Source organism: Typopeltis vanoorti, chromosome 7 (assembly GCF_054136105.1).
Source record: "Typopeltis vanoorti isolate ZY-2024b chromosome 7, IOZ_Tvanoo_1.0, whole genome shotgun sequence".
NCBI lineage: Eukaryota > Metazoa > Arthropoda > Arachnida > Uropygi > Thelyphonidae > Typopeltis > Typopeltis vanoorti.
The window spans coordinates 114,305,001-114,322,636 of record NC_143555.1 but is presented as its reverse complement, the minus strand read 5'-3'; the positions used below and the strand labels follow the sequence as shown (position 1 = coordinate 114,322,636).

At 34.9% G+C, this 17,636-nt stretch overlaps 1 protein-coding gene across 1 annotated transcript in view; it reads right to left on the bottom strand.

Annotated features, from left to right (window-relative positions):
* Nucleotides 1-874: 874 nt before the first annotated feature.
* LOC150104983 (protein Wnt-1-like) overlaps nucleotides 875-17,636 on the bottom strand; it is a 113,908-nt gene continuing 97,146 nt past the window's right edge. The window contains exon 4 of the mRNA XM_090396087.1: nucleotides 875-1,638. Coding sequence (XP_090252213.1) covers nucleotides 1,147-1,638 — 492 coding nt within the window. The 3' untranslated portion in view covers nucleotides 875-1,146. The remainder of the gene's footprint in view (nucleotides 1,639-17,636) is intronic.

Here is a 17,636-nt window from a genome sequence, read left to right as displayed (position 1 = left end):
ACTCCACCGTCAGTCGCGATTGTTAGTTGAGTTCATGGCTACTGATGTTATGAGGACGTTAGGGAATAGGTTATAATAGACATTTATCTCGTTCCTAACCCACAGCTAGTAATATTATATCAGGAATAGTGTGTGGTCAACGTACGATATTTTCTGAGTTGCGCGGTTAAAAACCCGAGTATATGAGAGAAACCTCTATTTACTGCGGTAAAGATCAAGTCAATTTGGAGTGAGAAACGCTGGAAGAACAGCCTAGAAGAATTCCAGGGAAATTTTCACAGTATATTTCTTCTGTTGGTCTGGCATTGTCTTAAACTTCATGGCATTCTTGAATCTGTATAACGATTATTTTACTTCTTTTATATAGTGATTTTGTATCACTTTAGTGGTGTCGTACATTTTCATTTTAGTTATTTAGCTTTATGTACAGTTGTCTTTGATATAGTTTTCTGTGTTATCAGTTAATCTATAAGCATTAAAATTATATCAAGGATAATTAATCGAGAGAGAGAGAGAGAGAGAGAGAGACTTATTGCATAATGAAAGCGTGAATGCATATAGTAATTCATTCAGCAGTTATATCATATACACATATTTAAAACCTGTGGCATCACAAATTCAGTATTGCATGGCATCATACTAAAATGAGTTTTAAGAGAAAAAAATTGAGATCAAATATGATTAATAAAAATGAATTAATGTCCAACTTCAGCAGTTAGCGAAAGTAATGTATATATATATATATATTTTTTTTTTTTTGCACAAAAATGATTTTATGATCAATCTGTATTTTCAGACAGCTGAATACTTCCGTTCAGAGTGATTCTTTAAAGGCTTGTTAACCTTCTTCAGAATATTTAATGTTCACGACACGAATTCTCAGAATATGAAGTTGCTGATAAACTTCTATAAGCTTAATTAACCTGGAATGTAAGGCATTATTTTCAGTTATTGTTCCGAACTGGATAAAAAGATAAGGTGAGAGAATCACTTGGAAAGGAGTGCGAATTTATAACTTATAACTAATACGTTGTCTCAAGATTGTCTGTGAAGGAAATTTCAAGGCTGTACCTTGAAATTTTCTACAAGTTGGAAAAGTATTTGACTTCGTGTAGCATGTCCACGACAAGGTCACATTCTCTCAAATCATAAGCACGTATGTACAGTTCGCCTGATTTTACAGATTTTACACTTTACCTGACAACACCAGTGAAAAGTACAGTTACATCTCTCGAGCTCCTCCCTCACCTCCGTCTTGTAACCCCGCCCACAACACATAAGCTCACAACCGTCCACTCCGATCGACGTATCGTTACACAGCCTCCCCTGCGTTCCTTTCACACCGAGTTTCGGGTTGGACACGCAGAAGTCCGGAGAATTCTCGAAGTACACGAGATCCTTCTTTGACGGAGGCTTATGATCCGGGTTGTAAGGTTTCAGCGGGAAACGGGACTTCCGACGAACGCGCCGCACGTTACCTTGGTTGCTGACCAACACGCGCGAAGCTCCGTCGAATCGATCTTTTAGGTTGTTGCCGACGTCTCTGAAGGACGGAAGTCTCATCCAACAAGTCTGGACAGTACAACTGCCGGACATTCCATGGCATTTGCATTCTCGCCTCATATCGCTAGATACGTGCTAGAACAAAAAAGAAATAAATGAAATAAACATATGGATTAATGACTTAATTAATAATAATCTTTAATAGATAAAGATGAAAATGACTTTTTTCTCCCTTCACTTAACTATAAAAATTCCTAATGTTGGTGCAGTTTAATATGTAAATTGTGAAAAATATCCACATTAAATTATGCAATTTAAATTTCTGATGATTGCATTGGCTTAGTCGTCCATAGAGAGAGAATTATTTGGCCTTCTTCTAGAACCCTATGTATTAAAAACAAGGCAAAATGTACTCGAGTTACTCATTAATAATGGCAAATGATGATGATGATAATAATAAAAGTATTACAGAATGAGCAACTATTCTTCATGTTAATAATGTTGCTAATTTCACAGTAATGATTCTTGTTTGTATAATATTTCAGTGTAGTTGGATAAATTTCAAAGGTCAATAAACAAATAAAAGAAGGGAGGGAAAGAGGAATGCTTACCTAAATTAACTGATAATTGCTCATTAACGTAACTTAGTTTATAAAATAATTTTTATAAATAGAGCATTTTAGTAAATGTGTAATTGATAAAAATAAAAAAAAAAGTTTATAGATATATACGTTTATAAATATAGAAACTTATATATCCACTTTATTAAAGTCATCCCTATACAAAAATTCACCTCTGGCAAATTCATCGCAACGCCTCAATAAATGCAGTCGCGAGGTTTGCCCTCAGATTGAAAAATAATAATAATAATAATAATAAATAAAAAATTCCGGGATCGCATACAGTATAGGAGACGAAGAAGCTTTATAAGATCTTTTCAAGAGCAGGCGAATTAACCGATTAAGGATTAGAATTTCTTTCCTGACGGAATCTTAAATCTGAGATTTTTCAATCCGCAAAACCAGCCGAAGAACACACGAAATTAACATAGATAATTAGCACCTTAGTTGCTTCTGTTGTTATTACAGTTAACTGGGCATATTCATCATGCATCAGAATCCGTTAGGCTAGTTTAAAAATGAAGTATGAAACTGACAGTAGATATATTGTCATTTGTAAAGAACGCATAAAAAGTCATTGAAATTCAGAATTTCGTTTTTCGTTAAAATTGTCTAAGGAATGAGTTCTTCAACAGCCACGAAAACAGTAATATCTAAAATGTTAAAACTGACTGTTCTAGTTTTTCTCCCTTTATGTTGTTTGGCTATGTTAGGATTTTATTTGAAAACTATAATAATCTGCCAGCGTTGTCTCCAGCACATGAAGAATCCTGAGATTTCTGTGCTACCAACAACGCAATAAAAAATACACTCCTGCAAAAACAGAAATCCGAGAAATATTAACCAAGATCAGAGGTCCAGGTTCATTTTTGGCTTGTATCACAGCATTTAGCTATGAAATAAAATCTGAGTTTTATTTGAAATTAACCTCCGTTCATCAAACAAGGCTGCCTTAAATATACTCGTATATACTAACTAGTGGGCCAATTCCATTCCACGAAAATTATTCCAAACCGTCATTTCCACCACTATGCTTTACAAGTAAGTCATTGCAGGTTGCTAGTACCGCTCATCAAGCTGTTTCAAATTGCAGTCAGAATCATCTCTCTAAATTACTTTTTTAAAAAGCTGTTTCAGCACCACTGTAGCCTTCTTTGGGCATGGACGCACTGCTTCGAAAACGTAGATCTTAGCTACTCTTCTTATTTTAGCTGAAACTGTAAATAGCGTTTATTGAAGCCTCCTTTATTGACGTCTCCCTAAAAATGAAGGATGAAGGAACATGTATTCTCTTTACATGTTCCTTCGCATCATATACCCATACTGGAGTGTTCCAGTACTTTTACGCAAGGAATGTATTTAATTTTTTTCTATTATGAACTAGCTCCATAATCTTTTAGAACGCTCCACCTTACACTAAAATTAGCACATTGTAGAATCCACGGAATGAACTGATAAGATTCGTACTCGTGATATAAAAAGTTATCTACAAGAATAATATTTAATATTCACACACACACACACACACACACACACACACACACACACACACACACACACACACACACACACACACACACACACACTTTATACAACGTGGCTGAAAATTTAAAAAATATTTTATTTAAAAAATAAAAGATATCAGTTTATTTATTCATATGGAGTTTCCTCCCTTTTCTCCCCCGTCCCTATCGGAGAGAGTTGAGCCCCCTCATGGGGGTTAAGTATTTATGGCTGTAGATCCGTGTGTTCACGGGGCCGGTTTGTCTGCTTGCGGAATGAAAAACCCCAGATAAACTGGGGGAAAAAAACCTGCTTTTCACGCCCAAGACCTGCTAATTTGGCTATGGCAGATCCTTAAACTCCTCACGTTGGCGACGGGAATCGAACCCAGGACACTCCTTCCCCAGGCATATGGTTCCGAAGCGCAAAGCCACAAGGCTTTGACAAAGATATCAGTGATTTTGATATAAGTGAATTTTGACATCTAATTTGCTGATTTAAAAAAAAAAAAAAGGCCGATGAAATTTTCAATTCATATTAAGATATTCGGATAAATAAACATGAAAATTGTCTGACTATTATCATTTCTTTCTTAGAATGGAGACCAGTTAGACCATTTTCTATAAAATTAAGCAAATTTTACTTAATTTTAAGTAAATTTTATTTAATTTTAAGTAAATTTAATTAATTTTAATTTAATTTACTAAATTAATTAAATTTACTTAATTTAGTTTTTAAGACTATATTAATAAAAAACTGTGTTCGAAATCGATCGATGTAGAAAATTTTCCGCACGATATTGATTTAACTATTCTGTAGTGAAAGTGATATTATCCTTCACTGGTAATCTCTGGCTTCATAAGCAACCTGTGTTCCTCCAAGAACATGATTTCAAACTCAATGAAACATTTGTGAATCTATAACGACGTTTTGTGGTTTTTTTTTTTTATGACGTTATATTTCGCAATGCTTTGAGAGAGAGAGAGAGAGAGAGAGAGAGAGAGAGGAATGATAATAACAAGAAGAAACTGAATAGTAAGGAGAAGAAAAAGAAGAACGCATAAGATCACTGAGAAACTCAAGAGAAAGCAATCGCTAAGAGAGAGAGAGAGAGAGAGAGAGAGAGACTTTGTGAAGAGTTCCCAAATAAAGCCACATTACAGGATTAAGGGATCAGCTTTAACAGGCAAATGTAGAAGAAAATGACAGATCTTCCCCTCTTTGCTATATCCTGTCTGCAGCTGGCCTCACTGCCACCCAACTCGAGCCTAGACATACCCCCAGCTGTGTCCAGGTAGCGGTGAATAACCAGACTCTACACGCAACACTGCATAGAAATTAACCCTAACGAGACCACACGGCGAGCAGGACTTGTAGCTTCGTGACGAAGGAACCCCTTTTCCTGCGGCTATAACAATGTATTACCGTCACGAAACACCTTCAATCTCTAACCCAGGTCACCATCTTAACGAAGAGAAGCGAATTTACCTACGGAGCCCACCAGGGGTCGTCTATAAAATGCAAACAAAGAAAAAATAAAAAGCCTACATAATTTCTTTCCAGTAGAAAGCTGAAGTGTGTGATTAGTGCATATTGCTTCATCTCTAACGTGTTATGCATCTCTTTTCTACCCCTCCTCCTTTTGTTATCTTCAGCTCACCTTTCCTGCCTATTTTAATTTATATTTTATATTACTTGCAGGAATGGAACTCTGCATAGGATAGCAATCATAGTAACACCTCCAGTTGTTGGTTTTATTAATGAATAAATGACAATAATAATAAATACTAGTCTAGAAACTATCCTATGTCACTAGCGCCCTCTCATCAACTCGAATAACAGAGAAAATGTATTATTATTATTATTATTATTATTATTATTATTAAACATCTGAAGCAACACAACGACAAACAAAGTTATGACTCGAATGCTGCAAATTTGAACGTTTTGTGTCCATTATTAAAGCAAGTACTTCTTATGAGAACAGAGTTTGCTTTATTGAGGTGCCCATTACTAATTTAACGATATACTACAAAGGTTGTTTCAGTATACAGTACTGCATTTTCGAAAATCGGAATGAAAATAATTAACAAGTAAAATAATTAAAATCTGCTGATTTATGAATTTTTATGTCATCTAATGTTTTCTTTTTCAGAATATTTTTATTTATGTTTAATGCTATTATAGACATTTTTATACGAATCATCTGCAGGAAAATATTGTATACCTATCATACATTAACCGTGGGCACCAGCTAAGGGTTAGAGAATTTGGAAACCCCGCATTAGAGGTCAGACATGGAACTTTTTTTAAGCCAGTACGCATTTTAAATACGTAGGGCAGTCACATATCGGACAATAAAATTCATCTCCAACTTAAAGACCTTCATTAACATCCTTGCGAGCAGTGAGAATTGAACCTACGACCTACTGGTGGAAATCAAAAGCGCAATCCACTCGACCAACCAGCCACTACCCACTTAGCTTTGATGGCTAAGTGAACAGTGTCTCTCCTCTCCATTCAACTAATCTTACTGCGGGTATGAATGTTTGTAAGAGACTTTAGGTGTAGGGGAGGATATTCATCATCTGGTGTGAAATCATTACTCATCGAAGGCCTGAGGTGGCTTGAATAAGTACCATGTTGGTGCAAAGAGTAGGGCTCTTCAGGATTATTTAACCATCAGTCTATCTTTTGCACAATATGCTAAATACCCTCCTCTCCTCTCCACCCAACTAATCGTGGTTGAATCTCACTACGGGTATGAATGTTTGTAAAAGCCTTTAGTGTAGGGAAGGATATTTATCATCTGGAGTGAAATCATTACTCATTGAAGGCCTGAGGTGGCTTGAATAAGTACCATGTTTGGTGCAAAGAGCAGGGCTCTTTAGGATTATGTAACCATCAGTCTATCTTTTGCACAATATGCTAAATGTGCTAATGTTTCCGGTCATTCATGGACAGAGTTGACAAAAAATGAATAAATACATAAATTGAAAAGCACTCCATAGCTTAGTCAGTAATGGCCAGAGCTCGACAAATATACGCTAGCCCACTCACCCGTGGCGAGTAGCTTCAGACTGAACTAAACAGAATTGTTTTATTTAATTAAAAAAAACATTCGAATATATATTTTCGAATCTTTCGATTAGCCTAGCTTTGCAACCATCTGCCTGGAGAAGGATATCCTTGGTTCGATTCCCGTCGGTGACGTGAGGAGCTGAAGGATCTTCCTCAGCCATAGCCAAGTTAGCCAGTATTGGACAGTAGGGTTTTTTCCCCAGTTTATCCTGGGGGTTTTTCATCCCGCAAAAGCAGGCAAACCGGCCTTGAGAACTCAACACTACAGGACATAGGATACACCGGAATGTAGGGCTGCCCACCTTATCCTGTGAACGGTTTGAGGTCCGATGAGTAACTAACCCTCGACACAGCAAGGTAAAAGAGGGAAAAGGAAGATGAGATCAGACGAATTTTTTTTTTTAACTTTAAGAAACAACAGAAAAATATGCGTAATATAAAGGGCAATTCTAGTAACAGAAATGAATGTTACAAATTACCGGTATTTTCCAAATTGTCAATGTTGTTTTTATAGTTCTTTCTATTCTTATTTATTGATTGATTTGTCCTTCTTGGAATGATTTTTCTCATGCAAAGGAAATGTTCTCCAAGCAATACTGCAGTACTGCTAATCACTTATATGGAATTCCTATTGACTTTCTGGGAAACATATCATTAAAAATATCAGGTCTCTAGGGCGAGTACATTTTCTTCGTGACGAGTAGGATTTTGCATAATTGTCGAGCCCTAGTAATGAAAATGCCTTTTGGTTGGAAAGGCCTGGGTTCGAATCCAGTCTATGACGGAGCAGTTTAGATTAAGTGGATGACGGGTCTCATTCCCAGTACATTTAAGATTCGCTCAAATCGTAAACTTCGAAGAAAATTTCAGAAAAATAAGTATTTAACTTAATTTTATTCTAGTTTAAACATAAAATTGTATTATTATTGTTTATTGTTTAACATTACACCAGGGACATGAATCCATCTAAGATGGCAATATCATTTTTTTTTCAACTAACTCGACAGTTACTAAAATGTTATTATATACTGGAAACCTTCAACACTACTTTAAAAAAATAAAAAATAAATAAAAAAAAAACACGTATTCAAGGCTGATTTCATGTTTGTAAATTTCAAGCAAGGAAAGAAACCGGAACCGGAGAAAAACTAGCTAGTCGATAAATAAATAAAACTCACAAAACGTTATGCAAAAGTATAAAGCAAATAAGAGAACATTTAGAAATGAAAATAAAGGTAAAACAATGCCTTTATGTGTGAATTTATATTTATGTGAATTAACTGAAGCAAACTGATGAATTATTTCATGTATAAATATTTCTCTATTTATATTTCTCTTATTTCTTATAAATATTTCTTTATTTATATTTATCTTATTTCTTATATATATCTCTTAATTCTAGATTATAATCATTCTTGAGTAAGTTTATTTTAATTTTAATTCTGAAAATCGATCTTTCTGATTTCTAGGTATAGATAGGCAAACATAAAATTGTTCTTAATGAAATTGCAATGTTTGGAGAATAGCTATATTTCTTTGGGTGGGTATTGTTCCGTAACTATGCAGTTTCTTAGTTTCAATCACTATATTCCTAAATGAATTAAACTGCACTAATTACATTTCAAAAATTTAGATACCTCCTATAATGAAGCTTATTTTTCCCCACTCTCCGAATGTGATCCCACATTTTTAACAATATTCATAATTCATTTGAAACACATAATCAAATCGTTCTCACAATTCATATGTATAATCTACAGAAAAATGGCTTAGATTTATATACTTTATATTCATATATTTATTATAAATAAATAATATAAATAATAAATATTATGCGTAATGTTTTTTTTTTCCTTGTTTGATTCATCTTTTCTTTCTCCTTCGAATTGAGTTTCAACGAAGCGAGTGTTCGGCTATTATGATTTTCCTTATCCATTGGTCTCCACGTACTTGAGTATTTTGCATGATGATTAATCCCGTCCTGTGGTTGCCTATTTTAGGATGTATTTATCAGCGAAGCTAATTAATGCTGATAAACAATCCAGATGCAACATGCCTTTCATCTCTTCAACAATTTAATTGATTCTAATGAATGTTGAAATTGGAAAAGGAATCCTTGCTAAACTTTTATAACTCTCATATTTATTTTTGATCAGGATTCTGCTAGCAAGTTGCTCGCAACATAATTGCAGCAACGAAAGGCCATGCTAAAGGTTCTAAACTACAAATTTTCTTTGCTTTTAATTTATATTTGTTTCAAAATTCATATAGTCGCATTCAAATGCTTTGCGATCGATGATCAGTGTTTGCGAGTCCCTGTTCAGCATGACGAAACGGTTGTTTGTAGGTAACAATCTTTATTTTATCGAGAATAATCTTATTTAACTGGACTGCATTTTGAAGTCTTAAATGAATTTTATTGCTTAAATTCACGGAAAACTTGCACTTTGAAGAAATCGAAATAGTTTCCATTTGACACAAAATTGAATCATTTTTAATTTTTTAAAAAAATTTTAAACAGCTTTGATTGGTGGAAAGTGAGATCGAGTGTATCAAATTTTGGTTTATTGAACGGGTACATTTGGATTTATTGAATTTAGCTCACGGCAAACATTATTGAGCGTTTGCAACTTATATGAATAATTAAGGAACAGCTGCTTCAGAAGATTTTTTCCCCACAGTGAATAATATGAAAACAAGTTCTAGTTCCACTAAATTCTGTTATGCTCAGCTGAACCTACGATATTAATAACATTGGTCGCCATCTCATTGCCTATATTCACAAACTGGTCACTTATACTCTTATAGACCTCATTTTCTTTTCTTTTCTTTTTTTTTTTAATAGGTAGAAATATTACTTTCGTTTTTTGTACTAATTTCAGCTGAGACTGGTCTACTAAGTTACATTATGAACAGTGGCATATTATAGTAGTAATTGAAGAACACGCCTTCATAGCATAGTCAGACGACTGACACTCGCCCTCTTGTTTGAGTGATGTGGTTTCACATCCCGTCTAAGGCTTGAAGAGCAATTATAAAGATTACCCAACTGAAGTCAAGTGGAATACGTAGGGAAATACGCAAAAGCAATACAGAGCAGTCTATCCTCTTCTTTTTCCCTCTACCATCAAAAATAACAGATCTAAATAATATACTCACTGTAGAGATATGTAGACATTTAGCGAGAACGAAATTTCAACGCATATTTCTAAATAATAATGATAATAATAGCACTTCTTTAAAATCAGCTAATTAATACGCTGTCTGAGGTTTAAATGAGTATCCTACATAACACATTTGATGGACTATCTAAATCATTCAGTCAGTTCATGCCAAGAGTTTCAACAATTTATGTATCGAAATCATCGTTGATACCAAAAAACAGTCGTTTTGCAATATTGTAAGCATAAACAAATTTATATTTTCAAAACATCGTGTTTTTTTTTAAGGAAAATGCGTTTGCTGACGATTTTTGCAATGGGTCATCAAAACACTTTTAACATCTGAACAAACGGAACTAGCTTTTTTCATCCAGCAAAAAACGACAAATCGGAGAGATAAAATATTGACCTTCAGCTTTTAACTAATGTCATAATTCCATAATTATGGTTTTAATGTACTGTTCTGAAAAGTAACTGTTTGGAAAGGCGGGAAGAATGGATGTGCTTTAAAATACTATTAAAAATGATAATAAATAAATAATAAAAATAAAGAGATAGCATCACTAATCGGTGATCATCTGACGTTACTAGAGGAGAAAATTCAGTATTATTTACCAAATACAACTGTTAATGAAAAAATGATCTCGAGGTGAAATTAAAGTGACTTACAAAAAAATATAACTTTCGATCTCTATTAGAAAGGTGAATTTCAGTTTATGTTTGGGACACATATCGGCCACTGTATTAGAAACCTCTATGCAGATGTACGCAAACGTCACTTATGCAGCATATATGCAAAATACTTATCCACATGCGTCATTACATGTTCTAAGCAACTATTTAAAAATGTTACTGCTCAGTAATCATCATTAACGTTGATCACAATGGGGAAACAAAGGATCTTTCAGAGTTCGCCAAAGGGCTTATTGTGGGTGTCTGTATGAGCTGGAGCCATGATCTTGAAAACAGCACAGCTGACTGGTTTCTCAAGAGGTTAGATATCTCAGGTGATTAAACACCCGAGATATCTTGGTATACGGGTATCGCTTGTCTAAAAGGCGTAACTGTAGTCTTAAAACAGTCTGTCAGGAACGAGATCGCAGTCATCTGAGAAGATTTGTACAGACAAACAAGAACTTACTGTGTGCAGCAATTGATTGAAGCATTTGAATAATAAAGGCTGTTCGCGACTCATATCTCACTGAACTATATGAAAGGAATTTGAAGAGGATCGGCATTGGCAGTTGCATGCCTGTACGGAAACCACTGGTTTTTGCGAAGAACCAGAAAGTTCGTCTAAAGTGGTGTCAGGTACATGACTGGACACTGGAAGGCTGGAAAAAAGTCATGTGGTCTGACCAGTCACGGGGCACCTTTGTTCTGTATCGAACAAAGGCAAAAAGTTTGGCGAGAGCTCATTAAACAAAGAAACCCAGCTTGCCTTGTAAAGACAAACCAAGATTCTGGAGGTAGTGTCATGGTGTGGAGCATGTTCTGTTGATACGGAACAGGTGCCCTGATATTGCTGGAAGGTCGGTGTCCACCAAGGAAAATCTGAATGTTGTTGCCAAGTCCATCCTGCAAAGTTGACTTTTTATAGATGACGGTTGTTTCATGGACGACAATGCTAGTGTCAAATTGTAAGCTGTGTTCCAGTTGCATTTGCTTTTCTGTCAGTTTCTTTTTTTTAAGGGGAAAGGACAGTATTGTATATACTTGCAACTGAATTAGAAACATTTATGCAGATGTAGTAAACGTCACTTACGCAACGTATATGTCAAATACCTGGACAATAATCGTCACCCACAAAGCGCGGATCTGAACCCCGTTGAGAATGTATGGGACATGTCAAAAAATAGATACGGGAGCAAAATCCTCTTCCGTCAAATCTGAGCCAGTAAAATCACTGTTTGGTGAACGCCTGATATGTTATAGATGTAGATGAAATCCAGCATCTTGTGGAATCTATGCGAAACTGCATATATGCTGTAATTCAGATTAAAGGAAGGGGGATCCAATACAGTATTAAATAAAAGTTTCTTATTCAATAATCGGTATGTGTAGTTCGTAAAACAGAGTTTAATTTCTACTTTAAAAAAAATTAGATCATTGGTTCATTTTTTGAATATCTAACAATATTATCGACTCCATCGCACAGCACTCACAAGTGCGCATGCATAACTGAAATTGCCTATGCATATTTTGAGTTGCGTGTGACCGCCAGAATTTCTTAAAAAGAATCATAAAGAAACCAAATTATTTGTAATCACCTTCTAAGCAGAAATTGCATAATCGCATAAACATCAAGTGTTACAAAAGAATTATATGCTTGAAATAATTTAGACATTATTATTATTACGTGACACCTCCAAAGAGTCCAAGTACTACTCATCGCGGGAGTACTCCTCTCCACGCAAACCTCCGTCTACACTGCTTAATCGCCATCAACACAATCCATCAACTACACGCAATACCATCTACTGCTACTAATAGCACATTTTGTTCGTAAATTGCATGTGTAGTAATAGATCCGATTTACCTATATGCGGGATGAAAAACACGATTATTTGGGAAAACAACTCTGCTACATTTGTACGAGATCGGCTAACTCACCTTCAGTTGAAAAGCTCATATAATGATTCCTCTCTTTATGACGAGAATAACTCAGGTCTTCAAATGATGCAATGTCCTGCTGTTCTTGCAACTGCGTTACGGAGACGTTTGGATTCGAATTTTATCAAGTCATTCAATAGCCCTCCACATACTAGTCTTAATTTACAAAGGTAAGAAATGTAAGATCCAGTTTCTTTGCCAAGAAGGATAATTGATCCCATTAGTATTTTTACATTTTTTTTCCTATCCAGTTATCAAATCTCGTCACATCTATGTTTATTCACTTCCAGTTGGAAATGAGATCTCTCTCTCTCTCTCTCTCTCTCTCTCTCACACACACACACACACACACACACACAAATTATACGTTAGTGACCTCAAATTTCAGGATGTGTTCATAAGGAAGGGGGATTAAACAAGTTTTTTTTTTGAAAAAAAAACTAATTTATAAAACAGAAAAATTATTTATCCGTGATAGTGTACATGCGGTCTAGGAATCTGGAACAGTTCTATAAACAATTCTCTTGGTTTTTCCGATTCTTCTATGCTTTTCTGAGAAGATTGTTTTCTTCGGAGTGCAAACTGTTTTGAATGCCGAGTGAATCAAGTTTTTCATGGTGGAACAATCTCAGCTTTTATCCAATAAACAGCATGAAACTCTGAACGATGGCAATACGAAGGTTTCTCCATCAATTGTAGAATTGTTGATATCTCTGTAAAATCTCCATTGCAGATTTCTAAATGTTAGTAAAGATTCAAATGTGGAAAGACAACTGGAGTAGATGATATTCAACCAGAAATGCTCAAGTATGGAGGTATAAAAGTCTTACAGTGGCTGCACTGCAGGGACGAATTCCAGATGATTGGAGTAGAGTTCTCACAGTACCCATAAAAAGGGAAATAAAACTGAATGTGAGAACTACAGACGTATTTCCGTACTGAGTGTTCCTGGTAAGCTTTATGCAATTATACTTGAGAAACGGTTGAGAAGGATTGTGGAAGGGAAGCTTGTTGAAGAAAAAGCTGGATTCAGTGCATATAGAGCCTGTCAGGGTCCTATTTTCATTTTCCGATAAATAGTTGAGAAATCATGGGAATATAACAAGGATCTGTATTTAAGTTTTGTAGACCTGCGAAAGGCATATGACAAGGTGTCAAGGGAGAAGCTATTCAAAACAGTTATATGATGTCAATGGGACATTAAATCAAACAATACTTAGTCTTTATCTGAGTTGTAAGTCAGCAGTTAGAATTGAAGTAAGTACAGGAAAATGGTTAAATCTGGTGTCAGACAAGGATGTGTATTATCTTTTCCGTTATTCATTATCTATATGGATCCCATTATGAAGGAAAGTGATATTAAACCTGATATCAAAATTGGTAATGTTAATCTTGCAAAGTTGACTTTTTATCCAGTAGATGACTATTGTTTCATCGATGATAATGCTACTGTCTATCGCGCAAGAATTGTTCAGCAGTTATTCAGCGAGCATGATAGCCACTTCCGCCATCTTCTCTGGCCACCACAAAGCCCGGATCTGAACCTCATTAAGAATGTACGGGACATGTTAGAAAAACAAATCTGGGAGCAAAGGCCTCTTCCGTGAAATCTGAGCCAGTTAAAGCACTATTTGGCGAGCCCCTGATATTTTTTTTGACGTAGATGCAAATCAATACCTTGTAAAATCTATGGCAGACCGCATGTTCTGCAATTCGGGTTAAAGGAGGTCTAACACTGCATTCAAAAGGTTCTAATGCAGTGGTCACTATGTGCAGCTAGTCAAATTCTCGAGCAAACTATTGGTAAACGTGTGAATAGTTTACAGTAAAATTACAGCATCAGTCTCTCATTCCTGTGATAAAAATACTATTGCTTTTATTTTGGTTATCGTTTGGGATATCAAAATATTTTAATATTTATGTATGCTACATAATGTGACTCTTGAAGAAGAGTACCTATGTATTCTTCTATATATAGTTCGAATGCACATCGGAACCAATCCATCATTACCTGAGAATGCAATCGAATACGACTGTCAACGTTTGCAATGAATTGCAGATAATGATTTTGCTTTGAATGCAAAGTAGTTTCTCCAATGTTGTTGGTTTGTTTCCTTTTGAATAATCAATCAAAAGAGCGAAGTGAAGACTCCGCGTCTATGAAAAACTTGGTTCGGTACATGTCATTAATGAATTCCACTCTTTTTCTGTTACACGTAATAGGCTGGGCTAAATGAAAATTTCAAAAGACTTTAGAGAAGAGAAATTGACGGTATTATTTATTTCAGGGGGAAAGTTTTCATAACTGAATAATGTAAAAGTCAACAAAAATATCTTTGTTATCCTCATGTTATATAGCTTATGCATCAACAGAGAACTTAGGTGTTGGTAGTTCTCATAAACATCGTTTTTCGGTGAACTCTTCATTCGATAATTTGTAGTTTCGATGAATTGTAGTTTTCAACGATTTGCTTTTCAATTCATTGCTTTTTCAATTAGCTGTTATTCGATTAACTGTTTTTCGATTATTTATTTATATTAATTGTATTTTCTATAAATTGCTTTTATGTAAATTGTCGTTCGATAAATTGAATAATTTTCTGTGAATTTTCTAGATACTGTTTATAAGAACAAAAAATTTCTCTCTCTCTCTCTCTCTCTCTAATGAATTTAGAGTCGGATGATTATGGCATTTCCGTTTTATATTTATTTTAATGTTTGCTTTTGTTTCTTTATATTAGCAACCTGTGATATCTGTAATGGTCATTCCAAGTTTAATTTCATTGAAATAATGTCCACCTTTCGACGTGCATAATAATTGACATATAAGAGTTTATATATTTTGAATAAAAAGAAAAAAAATGTCCCGTTATATATGTTTGACTGTAATTTTCATGATCGGTGTTAATAAAATTTAGTTAATAAAAAAGAAGCTATTATGCCTATGATATTGACAAAAAGTCAAAATCTGTTTATTGTATGAAGCGCAGTAGAGATGGGGTATGACCTTGCTCGTCACGCTGTGCATATCTTCGCCTTTAGATGTCGTCATAAGATACTTGAGATTGACATTGCAGGGATGTGGTCAGTCGCGTGCTTTCGAAATCCTCATACCAGCTTTCTCAATTTGACGCTATTTATTTATCATTTTCCTTTTCGATTTTTTTAAATGTTTAACTATTCCCCTTCTTAAAATGTTTCCCTTTCATACAACGGATGTTTGATGAATGACTTGCTAGCGCCACGGTGCCCGTAGTCAGCGCGTTGTCGATCCCTAACTTAAAATATGGAGCAGATTATTTACTATCACTATTGTTTAGGAATACCAGTACTCTTAAGTAGCAATTTGATTAATATTTCATAAATTTTACTTAAAATTTCTTTGTCAGTTCTGTTGATTTGAAGAACAGATTTCAGTAGTATGAATCGCTTGTTCTTTTCAGCCGGGAAGAAACAGGTAGTAGTTATTGAGCTTATGGTGGAATTTTCTTAATGTTTTCACCTTTACACTGATTGTCAGTGAACGGTGTCTATGCTGTTATGCGAGTAAGCCTCCATTGATTGAGCCTCTCGAGTAATGAAACCTCAGAAACATAAAACCCCAGATTAAGTTTGTTAATGACGCAGGTCTCAACTGTGTGTTAACTTATAGACTAATATATTGGGAATTATTGAATAGAATACTAACGGTGCATACCTAACTGAATAGGTAGCGACAAGACACTTTATATGGAAAAACCTGGGTTCGAGCCCCATCTAAGACATGAGGAATTCTTATAAGGGGTTTAAAGATGAATGTTAGTTGAACTGGGGGTAGTAGAATTTTATATATATATTGTAGTAGGAGTTTAGTCCACGCGGTTAGCCTAGTTTCGCAACTATATGCCTGGAAAAGGAGTGTCCTAGGTTCGATTCCCGTCAACGTGAGAAGCTTAAGGATCTTCCTCAGCCATAGCCAAGTTAGCCGGTCTTGGGCGTGGACAGCTTCCCTATATATATACGTGGACAGCTTCCCTGTCCAATATATATATATATATATATATATATATATATATATATATATATATATATATATATATACACACACACACACACACACACACACATATATATATATATATATATATGTATATATATATATATATATTTTTTTTTTTTTTTAAGAATTGAATGACTAGAACTGAGATTTAAGTAAAAAGGTTTTAATATAAAAACATGACTGGTTTCGGCTTGTAACAGCCTTCATCAGGTGACATTATAAAAGAAAGAAAAAGAAAAAAACACTAAAACACTGAAGCTTAAATAAACTATGAACATCATAGAGAGTCTCTATACATAATTGACATTAAATCGTTGTGGTTTTATTTAAAGCTGTTCTTTCGTTTGTTGTATTGTTGGGAAAGTACGTGCTAGTAGCACCTCGTGAACGCCAGTACATGATTACAGCTGAATGACTATCTGGGATGTTGTAGCTCAAGTTATTATTTAGATGAACAGGATTGAAGATGATTTCCCTAGATTCCAGGATTTTTCTCTCTAGTTCATCATTGCAACGGAAGATGTTAGTAGATTTTTCCCAGCTCACTTTGTGCCTTTCGCTTTCATCATTAGGATTAGTCGAGAAAAGGATATGACGTGATCATGCACTGGCTCGCTGTCTCTTGTAATGTCCCTCATGTGTTCTTCCATACGCAATTCAACAGATTTGTCTGTCTGCCCAAAATAAGGAATATCACAATCACACAATATTTTATATACACCAAGGTATTTGAGATGATGATGACAAGGTTTTGGTGGATTATTAAGAAACGGATCTTTGGAAGTGGAGTGAACAAGGTTCTGATATTGTATTTTCTTAGAACTTTTGCTAATTTATGTGAAACTGTACTTATGTAAGGAATAGATATATTGCCTTTGAATCTATTTGTTTCTTCTGAACGATGTCTAGCAGGATTAAGAAGGAATCTTTCAATGATTCTCTTGGAATATCTATTAACTTTGAAAGAAGTTTTGAGATGGTTTATTTCTGTAAGAAGTTCATTGGGGTCATCCAGAAGAGAACGGGCTCTATGTCCCAAGTTGGAAATTATTCCAAGCTTATGAGGAGGGAAGTGATGGGACTGACTATTCAGATATCTGTTGATATGTGTGGGCT